Source organism: Gouania willdenowi, chromosome 1, assembly GCF_900634775.1.
Source record: "Gouania willdenowi chromosome 1, fGouWil2.1, whole genome shotgun sequence".
Lineage (NCBI taxonomy): Eukaryota > Metazoa > Chordata > Actinopteri > Blenniiformes > Gobiesocidae > Gouania > Gouania willdenowi.
The window spans coordinates 26,452,803-26,479,076 of record NC_041044.1 but is presented as its reverse complement, the minus strand read 5'-3'; the positions used below and the strand labels follow the sequence as shown (position 1 = coordinate 26,479,076).

Genomic DNA, 26,274 nt, shown 5'->3' with positions numbered 1-26,274 from the left:
TCTAATGATGGCAGTAATTCTTAATCTTAAACTGTTAAAATAACTCTTAGTTTTATATCTTTATCTTGTACAATTTTCCTCCAAATATTCCACTAAACTTTCCTAAAATTAAAAAAAAAAAAAAAGATAAGGAAATTTAGGTGAAAACCCTGCAGGGACCGTTATTAGTCACTTATTGTTGAATATTGTCACTGGCTTTCATAATTATACGTGGAAGTGCAAACTTTGGTACATTAGTCGTCAGTACTCATTTTCTTTGTGGCCCACTTCAGATCAAACTGGTCTGTTTGGCCCCTGAGCTAAAAAAAAAAAAAAAAAAAAGTTCCTGTTTTAAAGGAACTGACGGAAGCCTTTACTATGGGGTGCCAAATGTAAATGCTAAAATAACTGCAACTTCGCAACATTTAACAAAATACCAAGTTTTAAAAAAGTATGTGAATTACTTTTGAGCAGATTTACAGCAATGTTTGTGAAATTTGTGATATTTACTTTTATTGTAAAATTATGTCAATGTTAAATCTAAACATTAAATGTGAAATTTAAATCTAAATATCATGGGTGAATTGAAATATTTAGCTAAAATGCAAATTCACTGGATGCACCGAAATAAAGTCTCATTGAAGCGAACAAGTGCTCTCGCTCCACATTTAGATTTAACATTAAATATTTAGATATAGATTGAACATTTAGCGTTACGGTTGACATATTTCAACGAGAAAAGTAAATATTAAATTTTGCAAACATTGCTGAAAAAGCAAAAATTCACATACGTTTTTCAAAAGTGGTTTGTCGCTAAATTGCGAAAAGTTGCTGTTTATTTTAAAATGTGCAACTTTACAATCAGGGCCCCACACTTTATTGCTAAAATAAACATGAACACTTTACAGTAGCTTTTCAGACATACCTAATTTTTACTCTTTGAATCACTGTTTTAATATTGGATGAAATGGCCATTTTTTAAATCTGTCACAAAGGCACATGTCCTGGAAGCTTGTGGCCAGCAGATGTCCCCACATGTCAACGCTTCATATCGCTTCTCAGTGGATCAGGAATGATTGATTATCCATCATCTGCTCAGAAGTCTGTGCAGCAGCTCCAGCGTCAAACTGAGGCCCAGGGCAGAGATGGGTTTTATACCCCAGCGGGATTCATTAAGTTAACTCCAAACAGCTGCTGACTTCACACAGACCAAAGCATGACCTACTCATCAACTGTTCCTCAGGAGGGTTCAGATTTCACTCAGAATCCCGGTAAAGTAGTTTGACGATCATGTTGGAGATCAACGTTAAACTATTACAGTGACAAAGTCAGAGTTGATGGATGTGTTGTTCTTAACCACAGTTCATCCTTTCCTCAGGCCGCAGAGAATCACCTGTGGTTAGCATGCTAACAGTTGTGGCTAAAAGGGCCACGATCGATAAAGTCGATGTGAGGATGGGAATGTAAAGTCATCTTTTCGGCTGAATGTTCCTCGATCACAGGTAAAAAAAAAAAAAAAAAAAATGTGAATAATCAAATTTTGCTTTCTTATAAACAACACATTATGAACGTTTGCGCCTTTAAATGCGAAACTCACACTGTTATTGTCATTTATTGGATGATATATTGTTTACATTTCTCATTTAAAAAACAAGTTTTAACGAGGCCTGTGTGAGCGCTCGCGACATTTGACGTGAGGTTTAGCGCGAGACTCAAATGTTCTCGAGGCTATAATTGTTTATCATGTGAGAAGCTTTTGAACTGTGTTTAAATGAACTGCTCCGGTGAGTCAAACTATCTACTTCCATCATATTTTACACAACCGGAAAAAAGCAAAAGGAAAACAAATATTTTCACTTAAAAAAAAAAAAAAAAAAAAAAAAAAAAAAAAAAAAAAAAAAAAAGGCCATTTCGTCGTATTCTGGCTTTACAAAGATGACTAAGCTACTTTTATTACAACCACTTTACAATACGGTTAAACAAGTCAGTTAATATTAATTATTGTTATTAATATTTCTATTAGCATAGCAAAAATTGATTTTATTTGCACAAATAACAAGACAAAATGTATGCAGTGATTAAAAGAACATAACTGTGCATTAAAGGTCTTATAAGACCACCTCCCCAAAGTCATTTGAAATAAAAAAAAAAAAAAAAAACAGGCATGAGCAGGTAGGTCCATGTTTTAAAAGATATATACACATATTTAAAGATTACTCGTGTATTAACATTCGTTTTAGCTGTTTTTTTGAAAGAGTCAAAAGTGGATATAGTTTTTAAGGTCTATATTTGAGTGTATTTTGTCTGGCCGAAGTTCTACAGAAGGGAAGATGCAAATCTCTGCAATGCCTGGTGAAGTAAGCATGAACATCTGAAGTATATATGAAAATATTGCTACAAGCTCTGGGCATAACATTAGACATATGCACATATTTAAAAAAAAACATCAGTTCTACCAAAAGCAGACATACAAACTACTAATTTTAAAATAATTATATTTAATTTAAGTGAACATCATGTACAGCTATGTCATTTTTTGAACTTGCACAATTATATTAACCCTAGAACACTATTGCTAAAATTAGCAACACCGTCACTATCGCTGGGTGATTTTTACCCGATATATTATACCCAACAAAAAGTAACTATAATCAAAATACTCCATTTTCAACTATGCCATGCCTAACATAATGGAAAGAAAGAAAAAAAACTACCATGAATGGACTTAAAATATTAGCCAAAATTCAATCAACACGTGAATCAAATAAGCACTGCATAGTACTTTACAGTTTACATATAAAAACATTGCAGCATGTTAATAATAAAGCACCAGCTAAAACATTGATTAAGCCTGCGTTCCTAATCGATGCTCCTTGAGTTATTTATTCTATTATATTTATATTTATATTACAGTTAGCAAGCTATAAGATAAGGGAGGATTGTGTTGAGTTTTCCTTACAAATTGAAACGTTTATTGTTTTAAAGTGAGTGAATAATCTATAGTGGCATGTAACTTTTATTGGAACATTTACATTACCTCAATGTTTTGCACTCAAATCTTTTCATTTAAACTGTAAACAGAAATAATAATATTAGATTGCTGTAATTTTTTACCTCTGTAGCCTAGGCTGTTGCTAATGTAGAGCTTGTTTTAGGACTATGTGGTTCGGTGTTTTATTCTGGTAAATTGTAAGGGTGTCACTGTCCCTAAACAATAATGATGAACGCTATTTGTGGGATGTTAGCTATTTTAAAAAAAAAAGTATTGTATTATATCAGCCTGCATGGTAAATCTCTGATATAATATACATTGTTTTTATTAAGGTTATTATTCAGGGTCATCTGATTGATTTTCTCATATTACTTTTATTCAATTTTAGAATATTATGTTCAAAGTTAAAATGTATGTAACCCATTGGCTATTATACATGGGTCAGTTTTCACAAATACCTATACTGTTGCTGACTATTCTTAGTTTGAATAATGTCACTTGATGAAGCTTTTTCTAACATTTCACACTACAAAATGTGTAATAAAAGTATGTATGATTCATGCTGATATTGATTAATATCTGTATCAGTCAATACATAAAGTGGCAATATCGGTATTGTATCGTACGTGAAAAAAAGCTGTCTCGACACACCCCTACAATTGCTAGGTTTTTTCTTTGCCGTTTATTTCTGACTTATATCTTTCACTTCACGCAGGAGACATGATTAAATAGTTTGCTTCTATTTTTGTTGCAGACTTAAACATGACCACAGAACCGAAGACGCCTTCTGCTGCCATTCCAGAGAAACATAGCTCAGAAGATCAGAATACATCTTGCTCTGCACTCTTCTATCTTTTCCAAGAAGTTTCTAAGCTTGCATCTTCTGACCACAACCGTTTCGTTGATGCCAACTCAAGCTCCAAATGGTTTGTTGAAGCCTCCAGGAAGGATCCTGTAGAACATAAAGATGAGAAGATGGTCAATCCATGTCCAACCTCCAAGTACTTGCAGACGAGCTTGATCCCAAGGTTTTCATGCAGTCAAGAGAAAAAGATGAAAATGGACAATGGTACCGGTAGGTTCCATGTCTTAAATCAAGCTAAGCCACATTGTGAAAGCAACAGTCCCTGGAAAGTTCTCAGTTTGATCAATCTTCAATGTAAAAGGCTGCTCCATGAAAGCGATGCACAGGATTTTGAGCCAGGTTTACCCTCATCTACTGAAGCTGCAGTCAAAGGTGCTCCCTGTGATCCACAGCTGGCAATAAATGGTCATTTTGATAACGTTATAGAGAATTGCATAGAAGATAGATGTAGATCCCACTGCTGCATGAAAGTGGGCAGTGGTGTTGTAGAGGACGCAGACAGCACTGTTGAGGCATCTTTGAAAAAGCAACATGGCCTCAAAATGGTTGTCAGTGGCAATATTGACAGACAATTGGAGTGGAGCCAGAAGTGTAGAACGTCCATGTTGCCAACGCACATCGTCAGTGTACAGCCAGATACCCAGTTGACTTCTAACTCACATTACCAGGCTTGTGTAGATCTGTACACGTCAACCTTAAATCTGGATGACAATGCAAATGTAGTTTTGTCTTCAGAACCTCTACCAGAACTGCCATATTCTAACTCGACCGTCCCTGCTGCTCGACCACCATTAGTTGTAACAAAAAGCATTGACAAGAACTGTCACTCCTTCACAAAGCAGAATGACAAAGTTAGAGCCTGTGAGCCTGGACGTCAACGAGACACAACCGATGCCAGATCCACATCAGCTTCCATGCTGGATCTTTCATACTCACTGTCACATACATCAACTACCACCAGAGATTGTACACAGTCAAAGGAGGAACCTAATCTCAATCCTACTTCAAAGTGGAAAACCAAAACCCCAAGAAAACAAGCACATCCCTGTCGGAGCGCTGATAGTCAAGATCCAGACTTCCAGGGAGTGACTTTCAGGATGCACACAGAGCTAGATGACACCAAGGAGCAGTGTCGGCTTCACATTACCTCAAAGTACAGGTAATGATGGCATCGCTGACTTAATGGTTATGTACAATTTTAATTAAGCATGCAATAAATACTAACATAGCATGTGCACCCATCACAGCAAGGACCTCTGGAAGACTGTAAGGAAACCAAGAGTAAGAAGACGACCGTCCCACAGATTCCTTAAAAGCAGCAGCTCAGAGGAGGAGAGTGAGCTGACAGCCAATGTTCTGAGTGAGTACCTGTCCTTTTCCACGCATAGAATTCCTTATATAAGACAGAAACTGCCGTTAAATGACTGGAAATCTTGGGGTTTTTACTCTTTTTCTTTTCTAGTTGCATCCATTTCTAAGTCCTGCAATAAACAGCGAAGGAAACATAAAAAATACAGGAAGGAGAGAGCAAGTAAAAGATTCTTAATGATTTTAAAGTTAAAGTTTCAGCAGAGTATTTTTACTTTGTTTATTTAATCACAGAGCAATCATTTTATTCATGTTTAATTGACTGCAGACAGTTTTCTTTTGTTAAAGCCCCCATATTCTCCTTTTGATTATTGAGAAACAGAAATTCATTTGTTGTTGGGATTTTTGGGTAAAGTACGATACTAAACTTCACCAACAGAAGGCGCTATTACATTTAAAATCTGTCATCTAGTGTCTCAGTTGAGACATGCTTGAGACATGGGGAATTTCAGGTTTAACATTTAAACGCTTCACGTGTACAAGGTATTTTTAACTGTTGTGTATTTCCATTGGTGTGATTACCTACTGTAAATGCACCTTAGAAAATTCTCCATCTAAAAGTTTCTGTTGTTAAAAAATCGAGACCAAGTATTTGCGTTTTATGATGCAGCTAGCAAAGCTGTTAATATGTATAACCACAAACATTTGCATACTTTTCCTACCTATAAATAAATACATTTTTGGACCATTTTTGTTAATCTTTGTATTATTTATTCTTTGTTATAATCTCAGTTTGACTGAGCATTATTATCTATATCCCTTCTGAATTTTGTTTGAAGGAATTAAGAGTTTTACTCCTTTTTTTTTTTTCTTTATGTTTCTCATTCATAAGGTGTTAAAGTGTGTGCATCATGCTGCACCAGAAAGACCCCCATGTGGAGAGATGCAGAGGACGGGACACCTCTCTGCAATGCCTGTGGAATAAGGTAAGTACTAGAAAGGAGGACATTTATGTATTTTAAAGCATTTTAGATTAGTAATGTAAAATAAATATATTGGTATGTGTTATAATGTCATTTGGTAATTAGTTAGTTATGCAATGTTTGCTTAAAGCTTAGATGTTTGCATGTTTGTTCTTATTAAGTAAGCAAGTTACTCTATAGGTAATTCACTTCCTTTTAGAAATCCAAAAACAAGTTATGAGTTTTGAAATAACAGAGGCGTAAATCTCAGAAAAATTTAAGGCTTTTTTTTAATATAATTTTCTAAAGGTATGAGCCAATAAAAAAAAAAAAAAAATATTATTATTATAATACAGTAGAAAATTAAATATAAAGGGGATTACAGTTTAAATATAGATGGTTTTGCAAAAAAAAAAAAACATGCACAAATAAACATGCTTAGTTTTTTTGTATTTTTTAGTTTTTTTTTTGTTTTATCAGAAATCAACAGATCTGGGCTCATAATTGGAATAAATGGATAGAGATGTGTGTGGGTGACTGTTAGTACACCTTAGGCCTTATGTTGGATAGTATTTAGCAGACAAAATTTCAAACGGTTTGTGTTTGATTAACTCAGACTTCTGAACCTTTAAATTTAAATCAATGGGACCATAATATTTGCCTCTCTGTTTGACGTTATGAAGGTATAAGAAGTACCGAGTGCGCTGTGCAAACTGCTGGCATATCCCCCGTAAAGACAGCAACTCAAACTCCTACTGCCTGAAATGTGGAAAGTGTGTGAAGCTGACCTCAGCGCAGAAGAAACGCACTTCCTAGAGTTCACCGGAAAGCACAGCTTTTACTATTTAAATGTAACTCCAGTCATTGCAGTTCAGGACATTATTCACTGCCTCTGCCATTTTGAGTTTACAGTTTAAAGTGGGACATTTGGTTATTAACACTGGTTATACTTACATATTACTACTTCACTAAATTATTTAACCTAGTTTTACTTAACCATTGTTGTATGTCGGAAAGGAAAAGGCTCAAACCTTAAAGTGTTTCCTTTGCTTTATACATGGACATGTAATTTTCTTCTGCTCCCTCTTTATTATGCAGCTCAGTTTTGTCTTATGATGCAAATGTAGCTGAAGTGTCTGAGGCAAACAGGTATTTGTGATGGTTCAGTAACTACTTGCATGTGAAATGTTGATTCTTCCCAACAGCTTTAAATACTAAGTCACTAAATAATATTTGTTCTTTCTGACAGTCCACAAAATGCAGTACACTCATCAATGTTAATTTTCCATAAGAAAAGCTGTTTTTTGTTTATTAATGTAATTGTTGATTAAAAAAAAAAAAATGGGTTTGCTTTTTGGTGTTTTGAGTTCTTGTTTTTTGTATGTATTATAGTTTGTTGGATTGCTTTGTGTTTGAGTGGTAAAATGTTTGTAAGGGTTTGGGTTTCCATTAAATTTATAGTAAAAAAATCATTCTCTTTTCTCATCGTTTTGTTTGAAGCCATCCAAACTACTGACTGCCCTTTAAACATGTAGAAACAATAAATGTGATCCTTCTTGAGGTGAGCACATGATGCAGTTAACTCCAGTGATGGAAGTTATTGTCTGTAATGAGACTTCCCAGTGTTTTTTCACCTCACCGTGCACTGGAGGCTAGGCTGCCTCGTGGGTGGTCTCTGTGGAGGGATACAGTGCAGCTTTTATTTCAACATGGATTAGGTTTTTGTGAAATCTGCTGTCATCTGGCGTGGAGAGCCATCCGGCAGGAACGCTAAAGGAAATGAGTGCTCTGTTGCCAAGAACATTAAAGATGGAAACAACGTCGATAAAACTCACGTCTTGTTCTTTAAGTGCAGCCTCCAGGGTGCACGCAAACATTATAGCAGCGCCGTAGTGCCACTAAAAAGGTGTTACGTAGTATTTCAAGGCATTTAACAAATATTTTCAAATTAATTTCAGTTTAGGCTTTTGGAAATCCTTCACACGTGTTCAAAATGCTTATTAGTTTCTATTTTTTGACAATACATTTGCTCCTGAAACTTCATCGTGTTCAAGTTTTTTTTTTTAATGGGATAAAACAGTGCATGTGATACTAAACTGATCGGTATCATGCAATTTAAACTGTCCAAATATTAGTGTGGTTAATACACAAGACAACAAATCAAGATGTTGCTCATTTCACATTAACATCTGCTCCTCCAGCAATGTGTACTTTTCTTTAGTTTAATTTTGTACATCCTGGTGAAAATATGAACAAAACTTTTATGCATGACTTTTTTTTGTAAACATATTTACTAAATGTAAAAGTGTGCATTACGTCAAATATCTATGTAAAAGCTCATCTGTGCTCTTATTCAGTCCTGGTGAGTGAGGTCAAAAATAGGCTTTAATGGTGTTTTAATAACATTCATTCATGCATTTTATTGGTATGAACATTAATGCTAAAAACAATGTGCTTAACTACGGGGCGCTGATTGTAAAGTTGCACATGCTAAAATGAACGGCAACATTTAGCAACAAACCCCGTTTAATAAACTTATGTGTATTTTTTAATGTTTCTTTTTAACCAGATTTACAGCAATACTTGTGAAATTTTTGATATTTACTTTTTTGTGAAAATGTCAATGTTAAATCTAAATCCTAAATTTAAATGTTAAATCTAAATGTTCCACAATAAATATAAATGTTGAACATGCAAATTCACCGGAAGTACCAAAATAAAAACGAAATAAAATAAAGCAAAAAGTAGATATCACAAATATTGCTGTAAATCTGTTCAAAATTACCATTTAAAAGAGTTGACATACGTTTTTTAAACGTAGTTTGTTGCCAAATGTTGTGAAAAGTTGCAGTTTATTTTAGCAAGTGCAACATCACAATTGATGCCCCATAATAAAATGTCTTTTACGCACAGATGAAAAGGATTGAGACGCATCGTTGTGTATGTTGTGGATAGTCCCAACATCCTTTGGGTCGCTTTGCATTTTCTGTTTGCAGGAGGAGGATGATGATGATGATGATGATGATGATGATGATGAAGCTCACAGTGGGAGGCTCATATGTCAGTTTAATGTGCTGAAGTTGAGAATGAAAGGGAGGCAGAAGGAAGAGTCGTGGCCAGGCACTGACTGTGCCTGTGTGGACCTCAGACCATGACCTTGGAGAGCAGCAGACCCACAGCTGAGCCTCACTGTGAGGAGAACCAGGGATCATCATCTCCCTCCTCCTCAGACCGGCTCCTGGACGGTCCGGACCGGGCTTCTGCCTCTGCCTCGGTGAAGCCTCCTTACTCCTACATCGCCCTCATCACCATGGCCATCCTGCAGAGCCCCACACAGAGACTGACCCTCAGTCAGATCTGTGACTTCATCATCCGCCGCTTCCGCTACTACAGGGACAGGTTCCCATCCTGGCAGAACTCCATCCGCCACAACCTGTCCCTGAACGACTGCTTCATCAAAGTGCCCCGGGAGCCTGGGAACCCGGGGAAAGGGAACTATTGGACTCTGGACCCCATGTCGGCTGATATGTTTGAAAACGGGAGTTTTCTCCGTCGGAGGAAACGTTTCAAGCGGCAACGTCTCTGTTTGGGGCCCCTGAGGGACCGCAGGGCGCAGGAGCCCCGCGGGTTGGCTACGCCCGGACCGCATTGTCATGGGAGTCCGGGTCTGTTCCATAATCTGGTACCAGAAAACAGCCTCAGATCCCGTGTTAACCCAGGCAACATCATGCCCATCCTCTCCTCACTCATGTCCAAAGACTTCTTCTCTTTAAATCCACACTTTGGACCCGGGTCACTTCATGGAATCATACCCGACTGCAGCTTTCCTGCAGCTCCTCTTTTCCATTCTGGAATCACTTCAGTCTCCTCTGCTTTCATTTGATCCAAAGACTCAGGACTACACACTCTTTTTTTATTTTTATTTTTTACTGTCATTGTTTTTGCAGCTCTTTCCCATCAAATGATGAAACTGATCACTTTTTAATGAACATTTTATACTCCTCTCATACGGGATGATAAATAATTCGAACCTGCTGTACAATTTAAATTGGACGTTTCAGATTTGATGCCAAAGGGCCTTAACATTGTAATAAATTATATTATCAGGGAAATAATGATTTTTACATTTAATTAAAATGTATAGACTAAACCAAAAAGTAATTTTATACAACACAAAGCAAAGTGTACATTTAATAGCCTTTATTTTTTTTTTTTAAATCAATAATCTACTTACAATGACTCATTTTTGTTACAAGAACTGCTGCATTGTAGATTTTTATTTTCTAATTTTGCTATGTTGCTGCAGTGTTTACATTTTAAAAGAAGGCCATATACAGTACATTATTCTGAGACAGAGATATATTTACAAGCTTTTTAGTGTAAATTTAATCATTAAGACCACATGTCCTCCTTATTCTGATTAAAACATTGTTGACAATGTGATAGGATTAAAATGTTTTAAGGTTATAACTGTTTATAGAAAAGAATGAAACAGTCGCCATTTTGAGCACAGTTGCTTCTTTTTATTTTCTGCTCAAGTATGACAGCTGATCAGCTGTTAAATTTATGTTGTGCATTACCTATATATTTTATACATCCATTGATAAATATTCATCATTTATACACATTCATAATATTCTATTCATTATCAAGAGTGTAAACATCTTTATTTATCCAGTGTAAATTTAAGTCTGATAAACTGTTAAACAGCTTTTGGTCTGAAAATGAATCTTTTTCTGCTCATATCAAATACTGGTGTAGATTCTAATCTCAAAAGTAGTTTATCTGAGAAACACCCTGTGCTACAATTACTAATAAAAAAAACCCTATATAAATAAAACTTGATTAATGGACATTAAATGTTGTATGGGGAAATGACAGAGGTAAATGTTAGTAATAAGTAAAACAAATTTCAGAATTAAGATTTAAGTGAGGATAAACATTACATTATTAATGAACAATCTAGTTCTGTTATAGGACGTTTTTGTGTTAGCAGAAGGTCTCCCTTTTTTTTTCTTTGCAGGCAACAATGAGGGAGTTATTAAAGCCATTGTTTCAGTCTTGTAGCCATGGAAAGTTCTCCATTTCTTCTCCTCCTCCCCTTCATGTGTATTTTTCTCTCTTTCTAAACTGCTGTTGCTCATAAAACGTAGCTGACAGGTGCTGGAGAGTCAAGCCAGGGGCTTAAGAGAGTCAGAAAGAGTGTGACTAATGGATCCTTAATGAGTTCAGGCCTAATTTTGGACCAAAAAACTCATTAACGCAACTCTTTAGTGTATTCAAACATTATTCAAATTTTGATGTTCACCTTTTAAGGGTCAGGCAAGTTCAAGGTTTAGGCATTTATACATCTGTTTAGTCTCAGTTTAGATTGTACTGTTTCATGGCAGTCAGTAGCCATCATTTCACTTCTTTAGCAAAGCACGACTGTGACTGGAACAGGAATGCAACACGAACAAATGACCAAAACACTTTGAAAACCACCAGTTACATGAAGTGAAGACATTGTTGAATGGTGTGAACTAACAACTAAATAGCAGTTACATGGCTATTTATATTTAAGTACAAAGTTTAGAACCCACCATGCAGCCGTGTTAGAGATTTGAACCAAGAAAAGTCGGTTCCACTCAGTCAATTATTCTATGCCGGTCTAATGGCAAAGTTTTAGGCAGAAAAACACTATCGCGTTCACTCATATAACATTTGAAGTTCAGAAATGAAGAGAAAAAAGATTAAACATCCATCTTTATTTTTACATAAAGATAGCAAATATTGATACAACAACTATTAGCATGAACTATGTGTTTTATGTATTTCTTGTGATATAAAATATAAATACTTATGATTTGGCGTTTTTATTGCAGAGATTAGCCATCACATACCTGCAGATAAAATATTGAATACAAAGTTGGTGAAGAATACACATACAGTATAAAAACAGTGATTTATAATCCATAAAACATTCTGGCACACGGATTAGTTCATTTTCAATGAGATGAGTGATATGTGAAATGCACTGATACATACAATCAGGGGGTAAAACAGACTCATTCAGCTATTCCTCCAATGAAAGACTTAAAAAGGAATCTTTGTAGCTGATTTCCAATCATGCAAATACATTCTTTGCTGCTCTGTGAGTGAGGAAAGATGAATGTTGGTTCCTGAGGATGTGAGGGAGTCTGCTTGGCTTCAATATGCAATGGCAGGAACCTCATGTGTGTATTTGTTGAATGACGGCTCCATCCTCAGCAATAGATGATGTTCGTTAAATCCTTCATTAAATCCACCCGGAGATGAAAGATATTTCCTATACGTTGCTTTTACCTGTGTGTGTGTGTGTGTGCGTGCGTGCGTGCGTGGGTGTATGTGTGTGTGAGCAAAAGCAGTAATTGCAAATGAAATAAGAAAAAATCCTTCACCAGTCAAAACCAGTAAAAGGTTTTTTTTTTTTTTTTTTTTCAGTGTTTTTTAAATGACATGTCAAAAAGAAAGGTTTAGGGTTTTAAAATCTCTTGTTGAATGACAGAGGACTTTGGTTAGAGCAGTGGAACTATTTACAAAGGCAACGCTGGCAGCCAAAAATAATACAATGACGACTGAAGTCCTGCTCTACAGAGCAAAGTAAACACATATTAGGTCAACCAGTGTCTTTGTGGACTTTATTATGGGCTGTTTTCAAATAACTATAGCCAGGTTATGTGTTTTTATTGGATTATACAAAGCAACGAATGAACTTTTTGTCCCCAAAAATGGTGGTGCTCAGTAAAATTACAACATTTGGCTATTTGTGATTAAAAATGACTGCATGTCATGTGGTAGGCATGGGAAATTTGCAAACTCCTCCAAATATTGTGAAGTTTTATTGAATTAATTAATTTGGAAGTTTACACAATGATTTTTTTTTTTCTCCGTCATTTTTCTTTTCTCCTGCGGGCCGATTTCGATGCTCCAAACGGCCAGATTTGGCCCCTGGGCCTTCAGTTTGACATGTACGGCTAAGATCCCATGCCTGCATACCAAAGCACAACTTCACAGGTCTGGTGACGTGAACTTATGTTTGATAATCAGTATTAGATGTGCATCACACACTGTTTGCACCCACAATGGACCATTCTTTAAATCTTTAAGATTTGTCAGCTTCACATCTGGTTAAAGCACCCCATCATCCCATTTTTCTCAACACAAAGTCCTTAGCACACTTAATCTTGAGGTGGGAGGACAAGTTAAACACAAATCATTGAATTTAATAGCCAAGCTTACCTACACCCACACATTGTCCGACAAAGACTTCTAAAGTTTGCAGGGTTCGACATCTGAGTAACGACTCAAGACAAAACTTAATTTCTACGTTTAAAATAAATAAAAACAGCCATTTCACTTTTCTGCATTGATGGCCCCTAAACCTGAGAACTATTCAAACCTTAAACTTAGATCCATGTCAATTGTTATAAAACTCTCATGTCCATAATAAGAAAATTGCTGAAAATGTTTTTTAATATAGTTCTCGGAAGAACACCTCACCATGGTGGCTTAGGTGGAAAAACTATTCAGTCTAACCCTGTTTTTATGTTTGTTCTCACTAGCTGGTTTTACACAATCTTGTATAACCAGCCACATCTTTATCCCATTAAACTTTATTAATTTGGCTTTACCTTTTCTCCAGAATTTTATTGGGCTTCAAAAAGCCTGCTTCCCTGAGGTATGGCTTGTTTAACAGAGCTCGCCCACTGTTAGCTGTGTAAACAACTATATACCACACTCATATACTAATAAAAAAACAGGCAGATCTGAGATGTTCAACCATTGCCCAGCCTAAAAGAGGAACTGTGTAAAAAATGTCAAAGCTGTCCATGTCCAAGATGGAGGGCAAGTAATGGTTTTAGATTTATTGTTTGTGAGTTTGTAATTTTTGCCATGTTCAGTACCACGTGTGCAGTTCATAGAGTTGTATATACTGTACATATTGTGTACTTTTAGAGGAGAAATTAATTTGTTTAGTAAGACAATTACAAAAGTACAGGAAATGTGTGAATTATCATTTGTTTACAAATACGATCATTGAAGTGACATTTTCTGAATTATAATTTCATAATTTAAAAGGAAAAGTGATATTTTTGTCCTGAAATGTAAAATTCCTTTATTTTATGGATTCAAAACAAATAATTCATGAGTTAAAAACGGTTAATTCATGGTTGATGTTAAAAAAAACAGAATACATTTGTATTGTTAGAAATTTAATTTCTTTAACTGCTTTCTTAAATATTAACTTATAGAACATTAATATGGCCATAAAAAGTGAGAACAGGATGATTTTTCAGTTACCCTGGAAACCATCCTTAGAATTGGAACGCGAACATTCCGGTGTTGCACTGAGTTGAAATAGTATTAGCCATTACCTTGTATGTATTGATACTGTAATGTGGTCGTTGTGAATAACAATATTTCAATTAGTGGTTAGGGGAGAACTTTTATTTTCTTAATATAATCAGTTCATTTAAAACAGAAATTATCATTTTGTTGTGTCCACCTGAATTATTAAATGAATAACAAAACCACTCCGAGTCTAGATACTGGCCCATAGATTAATTAGCTCCTTATTCATCCGATTGGGTACAGGGGAGTTACATACTGTAAATTAAAAAAAAAACATACAGTATATGCTAGCCTTATTATAAATACACATAATATACCCCCACCTTGTAATTCAAAATCTTCTGAGTGGACACTGTAATTTTGCAGCTTCTCAATTGGTCCTGTGTAGGAGATTTAGGATTCCGGGGGCATGACGGGATTTTTTAGCCAATCAGAGATCTTTTTACAGAATACTCCATCAGCTATTTTGGGCAGTCACCATTGGCTGCCCGACTAAAGTCGATACGCATAGTAAAATGCAATGGCGGACAATCCAGCAGAAGTCCCCATCGCTGCGTTACGCACAACAGTTACACGACAAAGCATGCAGTAAAAGGAAGACCGTCGTGGTGAAGCAACAGTCTAAAGCCCTGAACATACTCGGGTGGAACGGACTACTCGGAGATCCGCCCCATGTTTTGGTGTCAGAGAGAGAGTGAGAACAGACGGGATAAATACATGTAAACCTAAGAGAAGCATTTCCAAGGTGGAGAGAACGGAAGCAATTCATTTTGCAGTCTGGATACGCGAGTGGTGGTTGTCACTCTGCTCTGAGCGGCAGCTGGAATCACTGCAGCCGTCTGTGGAGTGAGCTTTGTGGCAGGGAGGAGCTCACCCCAACAGCCGCTGTTTAGAGCAGTAACTACAGAGTGATAAGTGTATTCATGTCTCAGTCGAAAATATCTGAAAACTCTCAGATAACACAAGATAAAATCCCTGTTGAGAAAAAAGTCGCTAAGAGCTCCACAGTTGTGCACGTTCATGAGGATACCGATAAGGGATGATAGATTTCAAAACAGGGAGAGGAGGGTGAGCGTGGTTGTTTCTATACAAGTCTCACAACTCTTCATACTGCAGCTTTAACAGACTTTAATTTAAGTTACGCGCCTTGGCTGCCAACCTTCCCCAACCGGTCTCCCTCAGAGCGACAGGCGGAGTGAACTCCGACCAGGCCCTCGTCAGAGGTGGATTCCCTGTGCCAAACCGAGCAGAATCTGAGGAAGGTCGTGCTGATCCCGCACAGTCAACCAAGTCTCCCTGCCAAATCGAACAGCCACAATGGGGAGAAACACACTGCATGGCTAAACCCACCACGGCCATCGAGATCCCCGGACCCTCACAGCTTAGGTCCAGCCACTGAGAGGAAAGGATGAATCGTTTCCACTGGGACCAAAGGTAGCAGCTCAATCTGCCTTTAAAGGTTACGATCCCATTTTGAAGTGTTTTAATATTTTTATAAAACCTCCTTCCATCAGCAAGGGCATTGAAGATGAAACATGGCTGGGTCTTTCAGCAAGACAATGGTCCCAAACACACCGCCCGAGCAACGAAGGAGTGGCTTCGTAAGAAGCATTTCAAGGTCCTGGAGTGGCCTAGCCAGTCTACAGATTCCAACCCCATAGAAAATCTTTGGAGGGAGTTGAAAGTCTGTGTAGCCCAGCGACAGCCCCAAAACATCACTGCTCTAGAGGAAATCTGCATGGAGGAATGGGCCATGCTACCAGCAACAGTGTGTGAAAACCTTGTGAAGACTTACAGAAAACGTTTGATCTCTGTCATTGCCGACAAAGGGTACATTACAAAGTATTGAGATTAACTTTTGTTATTGACCAAATACTTATTTTCCATCATAATTTGCAAATAAATTCATGTGATTTTCAAGATTTTTTTTCTGATTTTGTCTCTTATAGTTGAGGTATACCTATGACGAAAATTACAGGCCTCTCTCATCTTTTTAAGTGGGAGAACTTGCACAATTGGTGGCTGACTAAATACATTTTTCCCTGCTGGAGACAGGCACCGGCAGACCCCCGCGACCCTGAAAAACAGGCGCAAGGAGGTTTGAAAATGGATGGATGGATTTGGTCAACAATGAGAACCAAATATTCAGTTTCCTAAATGAAGATTTTTGGGCTCAAAAACTTTAACTAATGTTCACAGACCTACAAGTCTATAAATTTATATATTGTTTTTATATGAAACATAGGACATGTTTTTAGCAATTAAATAAACCATTCTTCAGAGGTGAAACTAAAAGATTACAAGTACTCACGTTACTGTAATTGAATTGCATTTATGGGTACTTGTACTTTTTTAAGTATGTTTCTAAATCAATAAGTTTAGTTATACTTAAGTACATTTTAAAAGAAGTAAAGTAATTTCTTACATTTCTACACCCAACTGTTTAGTTTAGTTTAGTTTTTTGATTTAACATGATCAACGGACATTGTGAAACTACTAAAAACTTAATAATCACATCATAGTCGATCAACCAGATTAAATTTAATAAATGTAGCTATACTTAGAGCCTGGAATTTTTCTATTGTTTTGCATTTAATTAATTTGTGTTATTTAATTTTTTTAAATTATTGTATTTTATACAGATGCCTTTGTTGAAAATAAATAAAGTTCCAATTGTGCAGGATCTCAACTCTTCCTTTTTAAGTTTATACATGAGATGTTAACTGTATGCAAGGAAACCGTGGCAAGATTTATTACCAAAAATAAACACGGGGGTGAAAGTAACTAATAACTTTTACTTTGAGTACGATTTAATTGATTTACTTTTTATTTGTACTTGAGTATTTTATGTATGACTAACTTGTACTTGAGTACAATTTCAATCAAGTAGCAGTACTTCTACTTGAATAAGATATATCAGTACTCTATACACTTCTGCCATTCTTCTATTTTTTCTTTTGCAGTGTTGTTTTATGCCGTCAACCCCCCAGAAGCCCCACACAGCACACCTCTGAGAGGTGCCATCAAAGGATTACAGTGAAGTTCGGTGGCAGACGGCGGCACAATTCCTATCTGTAGAAATGATGGAAACAAAACAAGTGTTTGAATCGTCCTTTCTGAGGAAATCAGCTTTTTTCATTCCCTCTCTCTTCGTAAACCATCTCTGAGAGTTGAACAGCACATCTGGAGGACAGATGCATCTCCCTCGACCTTCATTTTTTTCTCCTTCGTTTGAGCAGGCCTGGTGTTAATCCCTCTCTCCTCCACCTGGACGACCACCCACACACCATGGGGAGTGGAGAAGCCCACCAACACACAGCACGTTTGTGAGTGTTACAGTTACACAGAGGCATGCAAACTAACTTAAGATGAATGTGCTTCAGAGACTTAAATTTGGTGCACGTTGGAACAGTTTTGAGTAATATATATTTTTTTTTTTTTTTGCACATCTCATATTTTTCATTAAATCAAGACAAAATAACATTAGATTTTAAACATTTTCCAAAAGATTTAAAATGCCTTTTTATGTTGGTACAAAGATAAAAGTCTTCCTTAATGTGTTATTAATAAATCTTGGATTCCATTTCACTGGAAATATCAAAAGTGGCTGCTTGTACTCGAAACAAGTACACATTTACTGTATACTTCATTTCTTTAAATAATTCCTCAAAATCCTTTTTTGTCGCCATCTAGTGACAGAATATACAATGTACAGAAAAGATCTCTTGTTAATTCCTTAGACCAATAATAGTTGAATTATAGATGAATACTGACCTGATCCAAAGCTGAGCAGATGTAAATAAAAGAACATCTAAATACTACTAAGATCTCTATGGAGATCTCTATGGTGCACACACCCAACACAGCATAACGTGGATGGCTGTTCATCATAGGAATGGGATCCACACAAGGTTCCTGCTGCTTAACAGAAGGTTTTCCTTGCCGCCATGATGAATTCATGTTGGGTGTGGGATACATATGTATGTGTATATATGTATATATGCATATGTGTGTATCCATAAAATGAAGAGTCCGTCCTTAAGACTGCTCTACTGTAAAGTGTCTTGAGATACCATTGGTTATGATTTGGCGCTATACAAATAAAGATTGATTGATTGATTGATATGGCTTTTTCTATTATTCAGTAACAAACCAACACATCAGTTAATGTAAGTAGCATACCTATTTAAAATATATTCTCTGTGACACCTGCATGGGATATACTGTATATGTAGTTGGAAATCTTTGCCTCTCTGTCACATTGTAATATATACACAACATCATATGGGAGCAAACTTTATTCTTTCAAACTCTGAAAATGTATCCTCTGAATTTTTATTTATTCGTTATCTAAAAATGTTGGTGTGTGTGGATGTATCCTATCTCATCAGCAACAAAAGATCAGAAAACCAGTGTCATTCCTGTAAAATGATCAAAGCAAATATAAGGGAAAGTTCCACATACTAAAATAAACAACACAACATTTAGCAACAAACCACATTTAAAAAAAACGTATGTGAATTTTTTTACTTTACATTTGACCAGATTTACTTGTGAAACATGTGAGGTTTTTCTCTCATAAAAATATAATGTTAATGTTAAATCTAAATGTTAAATATTAAATATAAATGTTAAATCTAAATGTTAAATATTAAATATAAATGTTAAATCTAAATGTTAAATATTAAATATAAATGTTAAATCTAAATGCTCAGTGTTACATCTAAATATTAAATCTAAATTTTAAAGTTAAATCTTAAATGTTAAACCTAAATCTAAATGCTCAGTGTAACAGCTAAATATTAAATCTAAACCTTAAAGTTAAATCTTAAATGTTAAACCTAAATCGAAATGCTCAGTGTTACATCTAAATATTAAATCTAAATTTTAAAGTGAAATCTTAAATGTTAAACCTAAATCTAAATGTTAAATCTAAATCTTAAACATAAATCTTAAATGTTCAATCTTAATGTTAAACCTAAATATAAATGTTAAATGTAAATCTTACATGTTGAATGTTAAATCTAAATATTTAGCTAATATAAAAATTCACCATTTAGATTTAGCATCTAACATTTAGATTCAACATTTTGATTCAATATTTACATTTAAATTCAACATTTACATTTACATTTAGATTTTACATTAACATTTAGATTTTACATTTAGATTTAACATTTAGCATTTAGGTTTCGATTTAACATTTATATTTAAATTTAACATTTAGATTTAAATTTAATATTTAAAATTTAGATTTAACAGTGACATTATATTATTATGAGGGGAAAAAATCATAAATTTCACACATTGCTGAAATTCTGGCCAAAAGAAACAAAAAAATTCACCACCATTTTATAAACTTGGTTTGTTGCTAAATGTTGCAAAAAAAGTTTAAAAAGCATTTATTCTAGCATGCGCAACTTTACAATCGGCGCCCCATACAAACAATTATGATTCAATGATCTGAGGAGAAAAAAAAGCTGTTACAGTACAAATTGTTTCCAGTTGAAGGCATTAAAAAAAACCAAAATAAAGGGCACCCTGGATCTGTGGTGTGTAGTGAAGTCCTGGGAGAGAGAGATCAGCAAACAGGAACACAGAGAGAAAATGGAAAAATGATGCTGTGTTTCCTATTATTGCAGAACGTCACACTATGAACACAAACCTATGGAATTTAAACAGTCACAGTGCTGATGATGAGAAATATGAGAGAGGAAGACACACACACACACACACACACACACACACACACACACACACACACACACACACACACACACACACACACACACACACACACACACACACACACACACACTCTTTCTATCGCTCATTAATTTGAAAAATCTAAGAAAATCCTGCTGTTTTTTATAATAATTGTTTTGGTCAGTCAGTTATTTTCTTATGAATTCTTGTTAATTTCTATAATGCACAATCTAAGGGTCATATTCACAACACGTTCCACCATCGAAAAGATTGAAAGCAACAAGAAAAGCACGCCGTTTCACATGGTTCACTGATATCCAATGATGACAAACCTCTAGCACCCTGCAGCCATTTTTATGCATTTTCGAAACCGAAGTTTTTCAAAGTAATCATTTCATACTCAGGCCAACATCACAGGTCCCATCTCAACTTTTCCTCCAGACTTTTGAAGTTCAAATGTTTATTTACGCCTTTAGCCAAAATATAAAAACAGTCACTGCAGACAGTGGGAGAAGCATATATTAAACTTATTTTTTAAGCAATTTAAACATCAGTTATAGCTAAACTTTTTCTTCCTGTTTACGTTGCAGAATTCCTTACCATTCTCTATTTGACATTCTTTACTAGAATGAGTTATGAAACAGGACAGCGACTTGTTCATCTGTTTTTAAAACAAGTATCAAAGTGGATTGTTGTCAGAGGTGAAAGTAACGGATTCACTTCACTGTAATTGAGTTGCTTTTATGGGTACTTTTACTTTTTTTAGTATGTTTCTAAATCAGTAATTTTACTTGTACTTAGTACGTTTTGAAAGAAGTAAAGTCATTTGTTACATTTCTACACCCAACCGTTGCTGAGTAAATTATTACTATTTTTTAAATGATTAACAGACATTGTGAAAGCACAAAAAATGAAATGACCAGACAACATTAAGATGCATCACACAATAGCCGACTAACTAGATTAAACGCAATGTTATTTTCTCAGTTTTAGAATTCAGAAATTTTGCTATACTTAAATTCTGACAATTCATCAGTTATTTTATTTTATTTTAAAAATAAATGCACATTTTGACAAACCTTTTATTTTATACCTTTGTGCCTTTGTGAAATAGAAGTTATGCTTCAATTGTGCAATATTTGATCTGTTAATTTTTAAGGTTTATATATGACATTTTTACAGTATGCAAGGGAACAGTGGCAAGATTTATTACCAAAAAATAAACACGGGGGTGAAAGTAATAGTGACTTTTACTTTGAGTACCATTTATTTGATTTAACAGTATTTCTGTTCTACTTGAGTATAGTTATATCAGTACTCTTTACACCTCTGATTGTTGCCCAGTGCAATCATTGAAACCATTGGTTGAGCCCATTATGCTCTGATTAGCTTCTCCTTCCCAGCTGACTTTATTCTGAGACAGTCTGCAGTCTCATGTCTTTGTTTATTATCATTATTCACTACCTACTACAAGCCTTTCTGTTACTTCTTACTCTTTTTATTGGTTTTCTATAACTTCCTTTCAAGCTTCATTACCAAAGCCCTCCTTTATCCTCGCTGGTCTTCCTGTTGGTAACAACTGTAGCTGCCATGCAAAGAGATTCTGTGCCTTCACACCTAAAGCTGTGGCAGACATTTCCTGTTTGGAACGCTATACAAGCTTTTTTATTCACACCCTGAAAATAATGCCCCCACCCCCATTAACTCCCCCTCCCAGTTTTATGCCAAAGCAGGAAGTATGCTAAGGAAACAGCTGCCCCTCATGTCCGCCTGTGTGTCCCTGACCAGGTGCATCCTGGGAAGGGAGAGTTGTGTGACCGTCACCATGTGGTTGACACCGTATACACTATAGTGTCATTACAGTAATTGGAACCACTGTGAACTTACGTATATGCATGGAATATATTTGTTGCTGTTAATGGATCTTGTTTTACCTGCTTAGGCCTAAACAACAGATGTACTCCATGTATTAAAGTATTTTCTGTTTAGTTTTTGATTGTCGTAAAGGATGTGACCCTAACCCTAACCCTGCGTCACGTTCTTCACTCGCTATCTTTACGACAGAGCTGCTGGGACGTGATATTTGAATGTAAACTGACCATACAACGTTTGTTAAATATTTTAATAGTGCATGTATATTTTTGTGATTGTCTTGTTGTGTTTTTAATTGTTAATAAAAAATAACGGATAAAAACACAATACACAACATTGACAATCAAAAACCAAACCGAAAATAAGATAAAAACCAAAATAAATCGGAATTCACTTAAAGCATAAACTTTACTCGAACTCCCATGAAATTGCCATGAAATAGGCCGAACAGGATGGAGACGTGTTTCTCGCATGCGCGCCGGACTCCGGACTAATTTGGAAGCCCAGACATATTTGGTACCTACACCGGGCAATGACAGCAAAATGCACATTTCTCCGCGAACACGGCATAATAAATATTTTCACCACGTGTTTATAACCTAATGCACACCTTGGATGTACATGACATGATTGTGTGTAATTAATTTTCTCACTGGGTTTTTTGAGTTTTACCTTAATGAAGGAGGGTCTAAGACAGGGGATGACATTTATTGCCAATTTGCAAACATTGGTGCAAACTTTATTTATCAATTTATCATGCGCATGTCCCATTGATTTAAACCTGGAAAATCACACATGCTATTTTACTTTGCACCCGTTAATTTACCCCTTTATAACGCTACAGAGGACAGTGTATGTACACCTCTTTGTACATCCAACCTTCAAACACATACTTATTTGGCCATAATTGACAACTGTACTTAAGCTCCCACTATATGAATACATACCTCCGATGGGCACTGTATTAGTATTGGAAAACATTTTTAGAGATTTGTGTATAACAGTGTATTTCATTTTATTGTTCATACTGTATTGTTCACACGGTTTAGTTTGTGTTTACGCTTTAATTTCACCCTAATGTCAATCTCATAATGTATTAATTAAGTGTGTTTGTCACTATTGTATTGCTGTGTTCTTTACTTCCCAACCTATTTTGTAGGTTCTGAATGTGTGTAAGTTGCTATACACCCAATGACAGCATTAATGCAGATAGATTTAAACCCAACAGGCTAACAGGCTACTAGGAGCATAGAGGGGTTGAAACTGTTGGGAGAGCCTCAGTATATTCACCCACACTACCGCTGTCCACTTACCTGTGAAATAAATCACCAAGTCGGGTCTGTTTCAAAGTATTTCTCTTGATTTTACGACAAGGCTTTTTCAGCCTGTGACTCTTAATCCTCATACCTGTCCAGCCAGTCTACAGCTATAGATTTTATAGACTGCAAACATGTGTCAAATATCTTAGGAAGTGCTGCATGAACTCAGATACAATTATTAAGTCTCATCTCAGTCGGTTATTTTTTATTTTTTTATAACCTTGGTGATTTAGATAATAATACATCAATTTCATATAGCACTTTATCATAGACACTCAAAGTTGCTTTACAGAATTAAGGGATTATTACTTACTTAGTGGTGGAAAGCTACTATTGTAGCCACAGCTGCCCTGGGGCAGGCTGACAGGAGCGAGGCTGCCATAGTGCGCCATCGGCCCTTCTGACCACCACCAACACTCACTCACTACATTCATACTAGGCAATGTGGGTGAAGTGCCTTGCCCAAGGACTTAATGACAGATACCACTGGGGTGACTGTCCCCCACTGTGGCACCTGGAATTCTCAGTGGTCTTCATTCAAACTACCCTCCAGGCCCAGACCTTCTTAGCTTCCGAGCCCCACTTTATAATAATAATAATAATAATAATAATAATAATAATAATAATAATAATAATAATAATAATAATAAAGTATTTCTGCTTTTTTTTTTTTCAAACACAACTTTATTCATATCTAAACAGGGAGATTATTTTTCTAGCAAACAACACTAACTTAAATAATTCAACACAACAGTATAATGCAAATCTTATCTTGTTATTATGTAAATATATATTTCTATTTTCAGAGTACAGAAATAGTGGAGCATCTGTGTTTTAACATAGATTTACTGCATGAAGTCTTGTTTTCTGTCCCATGGCTGATGGAGGGTGTGCACAACAATGAGAATAAATGAGAATGGGCATGTGCCGGAGCAGAGGAGGAGAGACACAGAGCGCCTGTCCCAGCCAGCGCTCGCAGCACTGTCTGTCACTTTCTCCATGAAACACACTGTGAATATTGCAGCAAACAATTAAGTCCCAATGATCCCTATCGCCCGCTACACAATAGTGTTTACATGACATGGAGGAAATGTGGCCATGGAGCCCACTTTAGGGAGTGTGTTAATGTTTTCATGTTCATTGTCCCACTAGTTTTTCTAAGATTTGGAGCTCACATTTTATCACTGTGGATCAAAAATATCAGAAGACTATAAAACCAGCTTTTAAAAGACTTGGATGTTCATTTGGCATTATTTTGAACATGTATTATTAAGGAAGGCCGTAAACAATTTTATACAATAAAATAGTATATTATAAAGTATATCCATTAGGCGACTTTCTCTGTCACAGAGCACCTGTACTACGAAGCAGGATATCAACATGTTCACTTAAGCCAGGTGATTTCAGCCTGGCGACATGCACGCTCCAGTGACAGGGGTGGAGATTGCAGCGTCAGACCAATCACAAACATGGAGAAACCTTCCAAACTCAAATCACAATTGGGGAATAATTCTTTAAAATTATGAAGAATAAAAATCCATAATTTAGATTCAAAACTGAAAGAGCAGGAAGGAAGGAATGCAGGCAGCGAATGGATGACTGTTAATGCTTAAATTAGTGAGATTATACAACATTAATTCATGGGAGAAGAAATGGACACTGATCAGTTTCACTTTATTAAGTATAGGCATAGACCTTGTCTGTGGAGCTGTTCATACAGCTCAGTCGACATCATAAGGTGGACAATATTTGTATTTTATACAGCCTGTATTATGTTACAGGACTGAGGCTTCCTGCGTTGCCACGGAATACTTGAATGAATGAAAGAATTAATGAATTTATCGGTCTAAATGCGCCCGAAGCGCACAGGCTTGACTAATGTAGGCCAGTCCATTAAATAACACTCTATGTTTCCTATAGGATGTCATAGAATAAATAAAAGGATTGCATCGATGCCTGAATATTATCTCTCTCTTGTCAGCGTTACATCAGATCCACACAGCTATAGGTGTCCACAGAATGATCCACCTTTCCTTGGGCAGGTTGTTCTCCAAGCGATCTGATTGGTCAGGAGGCGGAGCTTTCATACTCGCCAGAACAAAACCTTCTCTTGACCAGGTTAGTTGTTCAGCCTAAGTTACCATGGTGATTTAGCCCCTTAAGAAGTTATGCAGCATCATAGTACAGGACACAGAATACAGTAATTCCCGGAAGTTAGCACAATAAGAGGAAATCCAGCTTCGTAGTATAAGGTGTGCTAAACGTGTTCCAATTTATATGGTTTTATGGGCTGCATTGTGTGTGCATAATACCTGTTAGATTAAGAAAAGAAATTGCAGGGAATAATGTCTGTGTTCATTTATTGAGAATCATTTATATTCCATGCTTACATGAAAATAGGACCTTTGCGACAACCCTTAAAGAGCATTACTCTGACACAGAATAAAAAGAAATACAGCGTGTCATATTGAGAAAAGGATAAAAACCCAGTGGAGACACTTTAAAAGTTTAAAGGTTACATATGCTATTTTTCACCCATCTCCATTTGTTCTAAGAACCCCAAAAACATAGTATTTGAGGTTTATTTTACAGAGTTTTAGCCTCTGAAAAGTCCGTTTCTGATCAACTCTACACAAACAGCCTGATTTGCGGCCTATTTATGCATATACATGAGTGGGCGTGTCTATAGACGGGACACTGACTTCCTCCTCTCTGCACTGTGACTTAGGGCCAGAGGACGGCCCACCCTCCTCCCACCCACTCTGTAGCAGAGCTCATGCTGCTTTATAAACACGAGACAGAGCGTGGTACACATACATGGTCTGTAGAAAATACATACATAGCACTGCGCAAAGGACGCTGAAATGCTCACCTTCGTGGGCGTGTCTGTTTACATGT

General features: G+C 36.1%; 2 protein-coding genes across 2 annotated transcripts; both read left to right on the top strand.

Moving 5' to 3' along the window:
- Positions 1-518: 518 nt before the first annotated feature.
- zglp1 (zinc finger GATA like protein 1) lies at positions 519-7,345 on the top strand. The gene is made up of 6 exons (XM_028455432.1): positions 519-1,250; positions 1,358-1,481; positions 3,726-4,995; positions 5,084-5,196; positions 6,037-6,130; positions 6,790-7,345. Exons 3-6 carry the CDS (start codon positions 3,734-3,736, stop codon positions 6,920-6,922), a joined length of 1,602 nt encoding a protein of 533 aa, XP_028311233.1. The 5' UTR covers positions 519-1,250; positions 1,358-1,481; positions 3,726-3,733; the 3' UTR covers positions 6,923-7,345.
- Positions 7,346-9,200: 1,855 nt separating this feature from the next.
- On the top strand, positions 9,201-10,404 carry LOC114468975 (forkhead box protein D1-like). Its single transcript, XM_028456165.1, has one exon. The coding sequence runs from the start codon at positions 9,258-9,260 to the stop codon at positions 9,987-9,989; it is 732 nt and encodes a 243-aa protein (XP_028311966.1). The 5' UTR covers positions 9,201-9,257; the 3' UTR covers positions 9,990-10,404.
- The last annotated feature ends 15,870 nt before the right edge of the window (positions 10,405-26,274 follow it).